Source organism: Mastigoproctus giganteus, chromosome 5 (genome assembly GCF_048544385.1).
Source record: "Mastigoproctus giganteus isolate SK-2022 chromosome 5, ASM4854438v1, whole genome shotgun sequence".
In the NCBI taxonomy this organism is placed as follows: domain Eukaryota; kingdom Metazoa; phylum Arthropoda; class Arachnida; order Uropygi; family Thelyphonidae; genus Mastigoproctus; species Mastigoproctus giganteus.
In genome coordinates, this window is record NC_143579.1 from 187474350 (window position 1) to 187490671 (window position 16322).

Genomic DNA, 16322 nt, shown 5'->3' on the forward strand with positions numbered 1-16322 from the left:
GCCTTAGTTGCTAATGCTCCTAAAAACCAAATAACATCTTGTCTGATCAATTTGACTGGATACTATGATGTGGTCACAAAGGAAATGGATCCAAAAAATAATTTTAATATCATATTCAGGTAACCCTCAAACAACACGGTTATTAGGTTTCTGTAAAATGCCGTGTTGTGCGAAACTGTGTTATATGGTACTAAGAAAAAGTATCAAAAAGGGTGTTGCATTTCAAAAGCTAACAAAAATACATCATTCTAGATTTCACGTATCTCCTGCTGTCTTTAAAAAATCAGTAATCTGCATTTGTTTAAAAAAACTAAGTTTTTTTTAAACCTCCCGTTTTGAACTTTGCACTCTTTTCAATCAAGAATTTGCATTCAAAAAATAAGACTCTAATTGCTCAGCTAACTTTATGCCTTCACGTATGCTTTTTAGTGTAAAATTTGGAAGTTTAGAATTTTCATCTGCGCTATCATCATCTGAATTGATTTGATTTTACCTCCGATTCCATTTCCACCAAATCCGCTATGCCGGCCTCTTCTTCTACTAGTAATTCTTGAACATCTTCAGTAATTATATCTTTCTTTAATTTTTTTAGGAGAATAGGCGACTAAGACCATGTTACTCTATGTATATTGTCTATAAATTGCGTGTGTCCTGAGGTCGATTTTCTGTTTTGCTGGACGAAAAACCAGAGTTTTCGGGAGAAAAATCCATGCCACCCTCGCCTGAGCCCGACTAAATCAGCCACATTATGAAAAAGACCCATAAAAATTCCTTGCTTCATCGACGGGATTCAAACTCAGGTCTCTTCCACCCAGTGTGGCGGAGGGGGGGGTGATTCTATCAACTGTGCTACCCATGAGGACTTTAGTAGTCATATCATCAAAACCCTCCCCTCCTACTGAAGTAGCAAGTTCTACTATCACATCAATTCCAGTTTTTGCCTGTTCGATCATATTTCTTGAATAAACTGACTCTGACTGTACATTTTTACGCACGCATTTAATGTTAACGTTTTACTTCTTTCAGCGATAAAGCTATGATTCTGATACAGTCCACAATTGAGAAATGTTTCCATGCCTCCACAGATTCAGAATCAATTTTTTCCAAAATCCATTGTAACGATTTTCTGCTGTAATGAGTTTTAAAGGTGGATATAATGCCTTCATCTAATGGCTGAATGAAAGAAATTGTATTAATCCAGTACAACTGTACTGGTTACTAGCGGTAGGAACATAATTTCAACATTTGGATGGCCTGGTGTGCTATCCAATAATAATAAAACTTTGAAATCTAGATTTTTCCACAAGTTCAATAGCACAGAATGTAACATGGGAATTTCCCAACAAAATAAAATACAGGAATTTCTCAATAATTTTTTTTTCACTAGCGAGTCAACAGCGAGGATTCAAAAAGAGTGGAAACTTTGAAAAATTACATCCAACATAATAGTTTTCTCTGCACAAAAACTCAAAAATACCGTGTTATGCAAGGTTTACGGAAATTCTCTAACCGTGTTAGAGCGAAACCATGTTATAAAAGTACAGTGTTGTGCGAGGATTGCTGCAATTTAGAATCATGTTAGAGCGAAACTGTGTTGTAGAAGTATCGTGTTATACGGGGGTTTCCTGTACTTGGATTTTAGGAAAGCTTTCGATACTGTTGCACATGTAAGTATTGTACATGTTGGAGCAGTATGGCATTAAGGGCAAGTAGCTACAATCGATAAAAGGATGGTTGAGTGGGAGAAGACAGTGTTAATCAATGGACACTGTCCTTCGTAGACTAATGTTATTAGTGGAGTTCCCCAGGGGTCTGTGTTGGGCCCATTGTTTTCTGTATTTATCAATGATAATATTGATGAAGGCATATCAGGCTTATTGCCCAAGCTTGCAGACATTACAAAGGTTGGTAGGGTTGTTAATGATAGTAAGGACAGTATACTACTGCAACAGGGTCTAGAAAAGTTGAGCAAATGGGCTGAGAGGTGGCAATTGAAGTTTAACATTGATAAATGCAAAGTACTGCATATGGGTAGCAGAGTAACATACCGACTGTGCAGTATTACACTCAGGGTATTGGAGAATGAAAAAGACCTAGAGGTAATTGTGCAGTCAGATATGAAGTTTTCTGAGCAGTGCAGACAGGCTGCAAGAGTAGCTCATGGGGTCTTGTCAATGACGTATAGGAATTTTGCTTGCACAGATGAGGTGATTATCCCCTTTTAATATGGCAATGGTCAGGCCACACCTTGAGTACTGCATGCAGGTCTGGAAGCCTCATGTTAGGAAAGATCTTGAGTTACTATAACGAGCAGAGAGAAGGTCAATGAGATTAGTGAGTGGAACAAAGGGTTGCTGTTATGAAAAGACGTTTTACTCCAGCAAACTGCAGAGTCTGGAGACCAGGCACCCGCGAGGTGATCTGTTTGAGGTGTATAAGGCCTTGAATGGTTTGAGCAAGCTCACTGCTAATAGGATTCTTCCTATTGCTCAGATTCTGCAACTAAATTCAAATTTAGGAAACATGGTTGCAGAAATTTGCCTTTAGCCAGTGGGTTGTTGTTGGAACAAACTTCCAATCTGTTGTTGTGGAAGTTGACAGCTTAAATAAATTCAAAGAAGAATTGCACAAACTATTGGAGTGAATGGATAGGTGAGATGAGAAGTTTTTTTGTTTTTTTTTTGGCTGATGCTGTATAAGCTTTCTTTTTTGCACCATATGCCACTACTAATGCTAATACTATTCTACCAGTCTAGCTACACATTTAACAAATACATCCAATGAACATTCGTGTTTTAATATCTTGGAACATAATGTGTGCCAGTGTGTGTGTGTGTATATATATATACAAATTTGTATATATATATATATATATATATATATATATATATATATATATATAAGTGTCATCGATGAAAGTAAAATAAAATAAAATAAAAATAAAAATAAAAATAGATGGAGAAGTTATTAAACACAAAATGCCGAGGTTGAAGAAAAAAAGAAAAAAGAATGTTAAGAACCTATATAAAATTAAGTAGAATTAAATCTGAATTAATGCCGAATTAACAGGCCAGTCATATGTACAAAAGCTGAAAGAAAAAGAGGGGAGGGTAATAGAGATAAAAATTATAAAATAAAAATTAAAGAATTAAAAATTAAAAATTGGTACATAGATCAGGTATTTCATCAGGGGGCTACACCTGATCATGTACCAAACACTGTGTTTCTATGCAAACTCATGCTGATGGAGAAGCTGTAGAAATGAAATGGATATAACAAATGAAATAGATATAAAAAAAAAAAAAAAAAAAAATTAAATGGATATAAAAATAATTTTTTAAATTTTTTTGAATTTTTTAAGACTCCACTTCTACTAACACTCTCATAGCCAAGGCCCTCTCTATGAGGTTGGGTACTTACACACCCAGCTTGCCTAGTATCCTTTAAACTCTTTTCCTTCTCTTTACATCTTTCTACTTTCTGATCTTCGTTTTTCCGTCCGTTGAACTATTAGTGTAATACGAGGGTGATTCGGACATTCTCACTATCTTCGCCTCTATATTTTTAACTTCTTTTCCCTCCCCTACCTTGCATTACTTCCTTTTTCTATACCGCTTTCTTGCTATCTTGTTATTCATTATTATTTAACTTACATACTTTTGATTTAAACTTACGTTCTTACACACTTAATTTACTAAACACACTGCGTTTGCGTTCTTACATACTATCGACTCAATTTATTTCTAAATACACTACGTTACATAATTTATTAATCTAAATACACTGCGTTGGGGCTACCTCACTCATGTTTGTGGAGTCTTAAAAAATTCAAAAAAATTTTAAAAATTATTTTTCTATCCATTTAATTTTTTTTTTTTATATCTATTTCATTTTTTATATCCATTTCATTTCTACAGCTTCTCCATCAGCATGAGTTTGCATAGAAACACAGTGTTTGGTACATGATCAGGTGTAGCCCCCTGATGAAATACCTGATCTATGTACCAATTTTTAATTTTTAATTCTTTAATTTTTATTTTATAATTTTTATCTCTATTACCCTCCCCTCTTTTTCTTTCAGCTTTTGTACATATGACTGGCCTGTTAATTCGGCATTAATTCAGATTTAATTCTACTTAATTTTATATAGGTTCTTAACATTCTTTTTTCTTTTTTTCTTCAACTAGGCTCGGCATTTTGTGTTTAATAACTTCTCCATCTATTTTTATTTTTATTTTATTTTCATCGATGACACTTATTTATATACATGTATCCTGTTTTGCTGCTTTGCGCATTCAGGTACACGTACTGTTTTTCCTGTTTTTCCTTTTTTTCCACTTCTTCGTTTTCATATTTCATATATATATATATATATATATACATACGCGAACACCAATGAGCCAAAACATTATGACCAGCGAGTCATTATGCAAATCGAAGCAACTGCAGGTGAACTATGGCACGGGTCGGGACACAGTAAAAAACACCTGATACTGAGTTCCTTTTAATCAGTGCTACTCTTGTTCTTCATATGGGAAAGGAAGCGAGTTTGACAAAGGCCAAATTGTAATGGCCAGATGACTGGGCCAGAGCATATCTGAAACAGCAAGGCTGGTGGGACGCTCACGGTCAGTCATGGTTAGTACCTATCGAAAGTGGTCCGAGGAGGGGAACCCACGAACCGCCAGCGAGGTGTTGGACAACCATGGCTCATTGATGCTTGAGGTGAGTGAAGGCTCTCCCGGATGGTAATTGGCAACAGAAGGGCAACTGTGGTGCAACTAACCAGTAATTGGAATGCTGGTGAAGGGAGTAATGTGTCACAACACATATTACATCGAACCCTGTTGAAAATGGAGTTGTGTAGCCGAAGGCCGCTCCGAGTGCCCATGCTAACCACAATTCACTGGCGACAGCACCTATAATGGGCACACAAGCATCAAAACTGGACCTTGAGTGATTGGAAGAAGGTCGTCTGGTCGGATGAATCAGGTTTCCTGTTGCACCATGTGGATGGCCAGGTAAGTGTGCGTCATTTACCTGGGGAAGTGATGCCGCCTGGATGAACGTGGGATGAAAACATGCCGGTGGTGGCGGTGTCATGCTTTGGGTGATGTTCTGTTGGGATACCCCGGGTCCAGTCATTCATATGCTAGGCACTCTGATGCTACCACCTACCTAAACATCATTGCTGACCAGGGTACACCCTTTCATGGCAATGGTCTCCCCCCCGGCAGTGCCATATTTCAGCAGGATAATGCGCCATGCTGCCACACCACCCGGATTGTTCGAGACTAGTTCGCGGAATGTGAGGAAGACTTTCAGGTATTTCCCTGTCCTCCAAATTCCCCAGACATCAATCCCATCAAGCACTGTGGTCTGTGTTGGAACAGCAACTCCAATCTGCGGCATCTCAACCACGGACATTACAGGAGTTAAAGGATCTGCCGGTTATGTGTTGGTACCAGATACCACAAGACATATTTAGAAATCTTGTAGTGTCCATGGCTTGGTGGGTATGAGCTGTTTTGGCTCATCAGTGTATGTATTATGTATGCATATGTTTCTGTGTGTGTATATATATGTATGAACATTGGGTTTTCTGAAAAGAAAGTTTGAAGTTTTATGTTTAAAACAACTGAACATTATTCTTATTTTTACATAAATATATAATAGTAACTTTATTTATCCTCAATTTCCTATACGTACAGCGAATAATTTGAACAGTTCCAGAGGGTCCGATTCATGGACCCCCTGGAACTGGTCTATGGGCCCCAGTTTGGGAAATGCTGACACGTTCCTGAAAATTACAGTCTACAGAAGTTCAAGTCCAATGTCAACAAATATCTTCTTTCGTCTTCTCAACCTCCAACCCAAGCACAGTACTAAGTACTATAGGTTTTAATACCTCTTGTGTTTGGGGTTTACATAAAAAAAAGAAAAAAAAAAAGTGCCAAAATATTTCAAAAAAAAAAAAAATAAATAAATAAATAATAAATAATAATAAAAAATAACAATAATAATAAAAAAAAATAAAAATAAATAAATAAACGAAAAAATAAATAATCAGAATAAGAAATTTAGGCAGTATGCAAGATATTTTGTGGGTTTTTTCCACAGATGAAGGTCTCAAGAAAAGGTCATAATGTATGGTCAGTTATTTTTAAACTGTTAATTAAATATTCATTAATCTAAAAATTCTTTTATCTCTTTTGCTGCAGCACAGAAAAATGTTTATTTATGCACATTAAATAAATTAATGAAACTATACATGGCCGGGTTGACTTTTCTGGTCACTAACAATAACAATAAAAATGTTGCCACTGTTATGAGAAGATAAACAAAGTGGTCTGCAACTTAATTTTTTAAAAAACCAGACAGTGAAACTTCTTACCTTAGCATCATTCTTATTAACAAAATCAACAAAACCAAATCCTCTATGGGAACCAATCCCTGATAATTTCTGCGGAAGTCTAATTGCCTTCAGTTCTCCAAAAACTCTATAAATAAATTTAAGGTTTTATATATAAATAAAATGTATACAAGGTCTAAGCAGAACAAAAATTAAGTAAGACAGAAGTATATAAGTAACAGAAAATGAATAAAGGGAGGGATTTTTATATTAAAAGTATAAACTGAAATTGTCTGTCTTCTTTTTGGCAAAGGAACTAAAAGGAAAGCTGTTACTGTAGGAGACCAACAGCATTAATTAGATTCAAACAAAAGACTTGGCAGAGCATATAATTTGAGATAATTATGAATCAACAGAAGGCATGAAAAAATAATGTTCTGCATTATAATTTGTGATTGGTATGTTTACAAATTTTCTTACCAATATTAGCTTTCCCTAAAAAGTTCATTGGATCACAATATAGTGATGATTTTTCTTTCAATGCAGCCTGTCCCATGGCAATAATCAGTCTTGTGTTGTTTAACATTAGAACAAAAATAAATACCATTTTATTACAAGCAAATGCCATGAATGCAAGCATTTAGGAGGAAACATATATGTCCTGGATGGTAACAGGGCAGAGGAGTTCACATTACAATCATTTTACAAACAGAAAATAAATTAAATGTTTAACAGGATTAAAATTAGAGAGACTCTATAAAGGGAAAGAGTATAACAATAGATAATATTACCACTACAAAATATTCTGCACATTTAGAGGGAGAAACTATATAGCCCAAATCCCCAATTTCAGAGGCAAAAGTAGATTTACATTCCCCCATGCCCCATTCTACTTTAAAGATAGGTTTGCCCACTCAGAACTGTTTGGATAATTTTGGTCTTGTACCTCAAATCATCTCTGAATAGAAAAGAATCCATGTTCAGCTTGTTAATTAATTTTAATGATGGATCAGGAAACACCCTGTCTGCGCACTTTTAATCTAGTATTTACAGAGTTATATATAGGCCTAGCCTAGTATTGTTAGGATGTATACGCCCCAATTATCTCTTTAAGTAAGGAGGCCAGCTATTAAATCAAAGTTAGGGACCTAACCAGAAGTAGACCTGAAATTTCTAGAAAATCAAGATTATTAAGCATCTGTGTACATAATATCAAATAAAAAAACATAAGTTCCTACATTCGCCATTTCACTATATTATATTCAAGGGACATAAATAGGCAGCCTCAGATCAGCATATTCTTTAAGTAACACAGAATCAAAGCAAATAGGCAGGACACTATGTTTCAATATTAATTCTACTTTGGACACATTAAATTTCGCTTTAAAATTTTTTAGTTGAGAACCAAAGAGCTACTTTCATTGATAGCAAGTCCACGATCTTTGTGGGAGGAGACTTCGGGAATAACTACAAGGTCAAGAACATGAGAAAATGGGAATGGATGTTTTTCTATAATTGAAATATGTGCTGCCATTTCAGCATTTAGCTGGAGGCAAAATTTGGAGAAATAATTTTTGACAAGAGAAAGAGACAAGTCAAATGAATTATCATTATCAACGGCTTCCACAGGGTTTTGTGAAATGGACCAGATTTTGAGGTCACATATGACAAGAGGTATTCCTTCTGAAATAAACTTAGCCAGTACCTCACCATTCAAAAATAACATTAAATTTTCTATTTAACAATGACATAAGGATAAAGTTCATGATATTCCTGTGAATACCAGGGGAATATCCTGAACTTTATATACATTTTAACTAAATGTTCCTGTGACAAGAGGAAGTCATCAAGAGAGTAGGTAACTTGACTCCTTCTTTTCCTATAATGTATATGTTGGAAATGACAGGGAATGTTCTATCAGCAGTGGAAGTAGTGCCTTTTGAAGCAATTTAATGGAGGAGGAACTCAAAATGGCTCTAAACATTTCAGTACTACTACTACTTCAAGTAGAACTAAAACTTGTAATTATTAATTTTTGGAACTGGCTGTACAGTATAAGCTTGACAGGAAGAAGGGAAAAAAATTCAGGCTTATATATGTATTAAAGTAGAGGTAATAGAATTCAGTACAGAAACCTGATGATTTATGAACACCATGCATCCCAGGAATGAGAAAAGGGAAAATGAGAGGATGTGTTCCAAAAATTAAAACAGTCACTTTCCAAAAATTAATGAATAAATTTTAAAATTTTTTTTTAATAGTAAGATTTTAAAATATTAATTTCTTTGCTGCAATATATATTAAGAGCGGATTGCATCTGGGAAGCCATAGACGGCTGATATGCGCTTGAGGAATACAATTCACAAAATGCAGTTCCTAAGGCATTGGTAATCTCTCCATAAGAGATCTCATTCCCATTCCAGTTAATAATAGGAGAAGGTGATACATGATATTTCCCGCTTAGCTTCTTTATTTTTTACCAGATTATTTGGGTATCAGTATCTTTGTTGATTGAGGAAGCAAATTTTACCCATGAATCTTTTTTGGCCTTTCACCAGATGAAACGAGCTTTGGCTCTCAGTCTCTTGAAGTTAATATGGTTGGCAGTGGTGGAATATTTGCAGAAGGTGTTCTATGCTGCATTTTTTTCCCTTTTCGCTTTATTGCAATCACCATTCCAGTGGTGATTGGTATGCCGATGGTTTCTTATTTCAGACTGTGGGATGGCAGCTGTTGCAGCTGTTAGTATCTGCTTTGTGATATATTTGGTGGCAGCATGATATATATATATTTTTTGGTAGTTGTTGGCGCATCGGCTTCTGTGGCCATAATGCACCTCCCAAGGTTTTTTGCAGTACTTTGATCCAAGCCCGAGGCGGGATTCGAACCCGCGACCTTTGGGTTGCCAGGCAGGCACTTTACCCAACTGGCTAGCCCGGTCGGCAGTAATGATATCCTCATCAAAAGATACATGATTGGTAAATTTTGTCCAGTTTGCTTTGGAAAATTTCCATTTCGTTTTTGTTTCTGTTTGTTTGGTTGGGTGGTTTGAATGTTACAAATCAGCGGAATGTGATCACTGTTTAGAGGATTGCCATGTACTGTCCACTCTATTGGGAAGAGGATTGGAGAGCAGATTGAGAGATCTATAGCAGTGCTTGACCCAGTAGGAAAATGGATGTAGGTGGGTAAACCAGTGTTCAATGTCAAGTAGCATTTCAATAAGCTCACCATGTCCATCTGAGACCACAGAACCCCACAATAGATGATGTCCATTAAAATCGCCTAATAGACAGATAGGAGACGGTAAATGAGAAATAAGGTTTTCCAGATCCTGAAATGTGCATGGATGGTTTGGCGGAAAGTATATCAAGACCACTGTCAATGTGATACTGATAACTATACGTGTAGCAACAGCTTCCAATGGTGTTTTCAAAGAATGCGCCTGGAGGGAAACTTGTGATTCCATGAGTACAGCTACTCCTCCATGGGGGTTGTTAGTTTCAGATCGATCTTTTCTGAAGATGGTATAATTTTTGACGGAAATGGGGATTTTTGGTGTTAAATTCGTTTATTGTAGGCACATGGCAGCAGGATTGAAATGGTGAACTAATTCATAGATATCACCAATATTGCTGCAAAAACCTCTGCAATTCCATTGTATGATTTGTTCCATTATTTAGTTTTATGGGTGGAAGATGAGTCTCTGTTTTTTGTGGGTAGCTTGTTTACATCTGCCGAGTTTTGATTTTTCTTTTCTTGAAAAATTAGGGCATCCTGAATCATTGCTTTCTTCCATATCATCATCTGCATGTATTTCAAGCAGATCTTCTTGGTTGGTTATGTCATCTGTGTCCATGCTTGATAGATGAGATTGCTTCACCTCAACAAGATCTGATTTCTGCAAATTATCCACTGCTTGACAATAGAGAAGTCTTTGGGATGGAACTGTCAGTAGTGTATTATTGCATTGGTCTACTACATTTGGTGGAGATGGATGCTGGAGGGACGATCACTTCCATCTGACATGCTAATGATTGGTGACTGTAAGTAGTAGAAGCACAGGTGTATTTTGGCATACTTAATTTTACTTGTTTTGGCAGACTTCATTTTACTTGGTAGGAAACTTATTTTCAATTTTATATTTTTGTATTTTTTCCCCCAATTTCCAGAGGTTGCAGTCTTTGGAATATGCCGGATGGTTGCCCTTGCAGTTTGGACACTGTGGAGTTGATGCCTTACATTCTGTTTGTGTATGAGTTTTGCACTCACAGTTTGCACATGTTGCATCTCCACGGCATGCTGTCTGGGAATGGCCAAATTTCTAGCATTTAAAACGTCTTAGAGGGTTTGGGATATAGGGCCGAAAGCTACAGTTTGAATATCCTACCTTGACTGAAGATGGTAGGTTTGGAGAACTAAAAGTTAAAATTATACTCCGGGTAGGGACTAAACTGCTGCCTTTTCGTATCATGATTCTTTTTTTGCCCGAGTGATTTTGTTCTTTAACTTCCTGAACTATTTCATCTTCGGAGACGTTCAATAAATCCCATTGAAAATCCCTTTGAAGAATTGAGAGTGATATGTGGTGGGAACCACATATCACCCTCAATTCTGAACTGGGATTCCACTCAAGGATGTCAGACATAAGTTCAGAGTGTCGAGAATTGGTGGTCTCTATTAACAAATCTTCAGATTGGAGACGTTCACTATTTCTGGTGAACCTGCAGCATGTTCGAGGCATTTTTGAATGATGAAGGGGGAGAGTTTGCTGACAGGTTGTGTTGACAGAGAATGTATAATCAGGAATGCTGGTAATTCCTGTCTGCCAGTGTCTTTCTTCATTCTCTTCGAGATAGAGAAGTCATGGTCAGTATCATGATTGTCAATTTGATGAGAGCTCTTTGGCTCTAAATGTGGAAATTCATTTGTTTCCATCTCTGCTCCCTTTAGCCCTGAGGGTTGTTTTATCTCTCAGGTTACTGGCCCCACCAGTGACCAAGCGGTTGTTTAAATTAGTAGAGTTGTTAGTAATAAATATAAAGACTAAGAAAAGAAAGGTGGATTTCATTTCTTGGTTCTTACTTTTGACCTCTAAAGTGCAGAACCACTTCAAGTAAACAAAAGAATAAGCACACTAGAAAAGAAACAAAACTATATCACTTTAGAGAGCACTCTATAATCACAGTAAGAAATCGCTTGGCACTCAGGGCCGATACTGCTAGGAACAGATATAGGAACTTAATTAAAAGCAACTACATAGGTAAATTTGTTTTAAGTAACTGCAAAATTTTGTAAAATTGGCATTGTTTCCTACAAGGTGATGCAGTATTAACAATTCAGATAATGTCGACAAAGATTTGAAGGTTGCGGCCCTGTCGGAGATGTAATAAGGGCAGTCTATAAGGATATGTTTTATGGTTCACAAGGCACGGCAATATACACACTGTAGAGCTTTACAATTCATGTTCTAGCAAGAACAACTTCATGTCAATTTTTCTGAAAACGAATTCCACATTTGTGGTTTGTGTTCAAGTTGTAACAATTTATTGTTTGTCTGAGCCTGCCATAGATTCTTCCACTAATTGTTGCATGCCTGTTAGATGAGAGGTTTATAATCTGAATGTGGGACCTGTGCTTCCATATAATACAGGTTGACGGGGTGTTTAGTGGCTTCATCTGCATTTTCATTTTCAGGAATTCCAGTGCCCTAGAACCCAAAAGAATTTCAATGAAGTTGCACTGTGCTCAATCAACCAAGTTTGAATTTATTTAACAACAAGATAGGGAGGTGGAAAATTGCATTGTAGCAGTCACTGCACCCAGTGTGTATGTATAAATTAGAATCTGTGAAGGAGGAAAAGCATACAATCAACAGCTAATTTAATTGCGTACAGTTTGGCAGTGAACACACTGCGGCCACACCTGCAGTTGTTTCTGTTTTCGATCCATCCATATATATATCTGTATGCAATGGAGGTTTGATGTTACATGTCTCATGTGAAGTTGTGTGATATTCATATTTGACTGCTTTTCCCATTTACAAAAATAGTCATCAAAAGATAGTGAGTAAACAGCCCACAGAGGATCTGGTTCAGAAGTTTCTTGGAAACTATTATTATACTGAACATTCCAGTGTTCCATAGCTCTTGCATTCCCACAGGTATATTTTTTCTAGGCTTATTGTTATAGCTCATTTTTAACTGTGGATCAAAGAGATATAGTCATACGGGATGAGTTGTTTGGCTTTGTATTTTTGCTGGCTAAGTTATTAGTAGTAATTTTTTCCTAAGGCGAAGAAGTGGTTTGTTTGCTTCTATCTATAAACTTTGAACAAGTGATGTCTGTAAAGTTCCAAGGGCTATCCATAAGGTACAATGATGAATTGGGTAAGCCACTCAAGGGAACTATTTCTAGCAGAATCATATACAGGTGCACAATAGTTCAGTTTTGTTATTGTTTGTTATTTGGTTTTTAGGAGCATTAGCAACTAAGGCCATATTGCTCCGGGAATATGCGGTGGTCATTCCCTGACCTTTCCGCGTCCTCCGTATTTCAGTTGAGATCTAATAAGTGTATGGTACAAGTGAAGTAGGGTGTATCTATCTAAGTGGACCAGCAGCATTTTCCAAACGTTTGTGAATAAGAAATGGAGAAAATTTACTCATAGGTTGATTAGTTAAGGAATGAATTATAAGAAATGGCGAATGATTTTGTTTGTGCATTTCTCACTCTTTTTTTGGTGTCACAAACGGTTTGATTGTCATGATATAATGAGCCTATGGGCTCCTCTGGTAGAAAAAATTGGGCATCCTTTTAGCTGTGAAGGGGGGGGGGGGCAAGAAAAGTGGTTGGTGTGATGACCAAGCAAAGGTTAGTAAGTGTTAGTGATTAAAGTAGAAAATATAAAGAAAGGTAGCTTTCCTTTCCTGCTCGCTTCATTTTTTGAAAGAGGTGGTCCTTTCAAATAACACGATTTAATAAACTTGGGTTATTAAAGATAGTACTATAGTTGCTTTGTAGAAGAAGAATCTTAGTTAAAGGCACAGATATTGCTCAGTCACAAATCGCTTGGCACCCAGGTCGAGTACTCTCAGAAAACTTATGGTAAGGCAGATACACGACACCAGAGGTGTGCATAACTGGGTTGAATCCTTTAGCCCATCAAGATTAAAACAAAGGTAATATGTGGTATTTTTTATTATCATATTATCGTTGCTAACTACATAAAGGTATGTTGCATAACTATTTTCTATCTTATGCATTATACTGTTCTTTTTTGTGAAACTGTTATTCATGAATGTATTTTTACAAGTTATCTGCAGCCAGACTAAAATTTTATATTGATCCCATTGGCACTCATTGTTTTCGAGGTGAGTACCAACAACATTGAACTATGACTATGGAAATTAACTTTTAAAATTAAGTAAATATGGAGCCAGTTGTTGCTGTACATGCAATGTGTTAGCAAACTTTTCTTTGACTAGAACTTGTACATTGCAATGCAAATAATTCTATAAAGAAAAAATTTCTAAACTTACTGAAATAGTTCTTGAACCTCCTTTTGTGTTGCTTCAAATGCAATGTTTCTAACAAGAATTTTGCTACTTTTCTGCTCGGTTGGTTTGGCTTTTCGAGATGCTGCTGCTAAAGGGCTTAAAGGAATAAAGAGAAAAAATGCTGGATGAAAAAATTACTTTAAAATCATTTGCTACACGTATTTGATATAATATTTTATGTCTGTAGAAAATGCTGGGAAAAGATATTTAATATACACTTTAAATTCAGGGCAATTATAACAACAGAACTGCAACCTCATTGAAGTGTACTTTGAGGACTTCGGTGTTTTATGAAAAGGCAAGCTCACTCATTTTACATTTAGGCTTATGTACTTTATTATAATGAAGATTTTATTTAGAATGTTTCAACGAGAAGCAAACACTTTCAGGCACTCACAAAACACTAAACTAGTAAACTAAAAAAAGTAAATTCTCAAATAAATATAAAATTCTGAATTTTAATTATTTTTCAATTCCTTTTGCAATTGCCATTTTAACAATAAGTGTACTAGGGGAACATGTTTTAAAATGGCCTCTCCATGTGAAAGAGAGTTTTCTGTCATCCAATTTGTAAAGACAAATTCATTGGGTAATTTTTGAAGCATGACTTTAGTACATACTAAAAAAAAAAAGGATCCATCACTACCCAAGTCAATTTACAATCAGTGTACGAGGAGTGGTACAAAAGAATTGCCTCCTATTTTTCCCAAAGAAAATTTAATTCCTACAACTATGCCTTTTATATCAATTAATCCTCTATCATTAATAAACACATTGTTATTTTTCCACAAAGTCACCATTGCTAACAGGAGAGACTACTTCTACAGGGACCAGATACACTTATATAGAAAGAGTGCAAGAATATTTGCTGATGCTATCAAGGGAGCATTTAGGTGGGTTGGAAAACTGCAAGCTTGGAGGATTCACAAGACTAATAGATTAACAGTAGCCGCAGGCAGAGCGGAAAGTGATTCTTACACTTCTTATAGCGGAATGAGCAGAAGCCTGGAAAGAAAGGAGCTGGAGATTTTCAGGACTGCTGGGAGTTATCATGGAACAAGTAAAAATACATGGGTTGTGTTATGATAACTAAGAGTAATAACAGGTGCACGTATACTTGCATATACACCAATGCTAGGATTTTAGTGAATAAAATCTGATGAATTTGAGGTGCTAGTCAAGACAGAGGCAGATATTGTTTGGATATTAGAGATGTGATGTCACATAGATATAAGAAATACAGAATTGGAATTTAGGGAGTACAATGTGTACAGAAAGGATAAGAAAGGAGGAGGAGTTATGCTGTTGGTTAAGAAACGCATAAAATCTAAGGAAGTGCAACCAGTTGACAAAGATAGACAGTGCAATGCTGAGTCAGTTTGGTGTGACATAAGCACTGGGAAATCAAAAATGAGGGTAGGAGTTTGTTATAGGCCTAATGAACAATAAACAATTATACAGAGAAATAGAGCAGGCCAGTAAATCAGTGTCTTATAATGGGGGATTTAACTTCCCAGATATTGATTGGAACTTTGGGGTGGGTCACTTGCAGCATGTTCGAGACATAACTAGAGGGAGTAATACTCTTGATCTGAATATCAGCAGTGAATCTTCATGCATTAAAAATCTGCAGATAAAGGAACCACTAAGTGGCAGTGATCAAAGTGTGCTGATTTGGGAATCACTTAAAAATGTAACTACCATCAGGGGTAAAGGGAAGAGTTTTTGCTTTCATAAAGGTGACTACAGTGGTCTCAGACAGTTTGTAAATTCTATACAATGGGACTAACTGATGATGTTACTAAAAGCAAATTCTAAATGAGACGCATTCGAGGAAGTAATCTTGGAAGTTAGTAAATTTTTTTGTCCCAGCTAAGAAATATTGTTCAAGGATTAGGCCTAAACGGATGGCAGATGAAATAAGGAGACTCACTGCAGAGAATAAAAATGCATGGGATACATATAAATTATCAGGCGATACAGAAGAATATGGTACATATAAGATATGTCTGCAATCAAGTCATAAAGGAGGTAAGGCAAGCAAAGGCAGATTATGAGAAATCTTTGGCAAAGGGTGCAAAGAAAAACAGCAAAGGTTCTTTATGTATGTAAACTGTAGAAAAAAGGGGATGAATCAATTTGGTCTACTTGATATCGATGGTTTGATTGTTGAGGTAGCTGAACCAGCATTTTGCATCTACATTCACACATGAGGAATTATTGAGGGAGGAGAATGCCAAAAGCTTATCAAACTCCAGCAGGAAGCTAAATGATATTTTCTAATAACTGAAAGCAAAATGAAGGAGAAATTGTTGAAGTTGATCATAAGGAAGGCACCTGGGGTGAATGGGATCTATTGAGTTATATTACAGGAGGCTGCAAAGAAGTAAGCAAACTCTTAGACACAACCA

The 16322-nt window shown here is 36.2% G+C and overlaps 1 protein-coding gene across 2 annotated transcripts in view; it reads right to left on the reverse strand.

Annotated features, from left to right (window-relative positions):
- The window catches only part of LOC150085940 (putative RNA-binding protein 19), a 496890-nt gene that overhangs the window by 138940 nt on the left and 341628 nt on the right, over positions 1 to 16322 (reverse strand). For both annotated transcript variants that reach the window (XM_090374301.1, XM_090374300.1), the window contains 2 exons: positions 13894 to 14007; positions 6395 to 6500 (listed from right to left, as the gene is read on the reverse strand). In XM_090374301.1, the coding sequence (XP_090230427.1) occupies positions 6395 to 6500; positions 13894 to 14007 (220 nt within the window). The remainder of the gene's footprint in view (positions 1 to 6394; positions 6501 to 13893; positions 14008 to 16322) is intronic.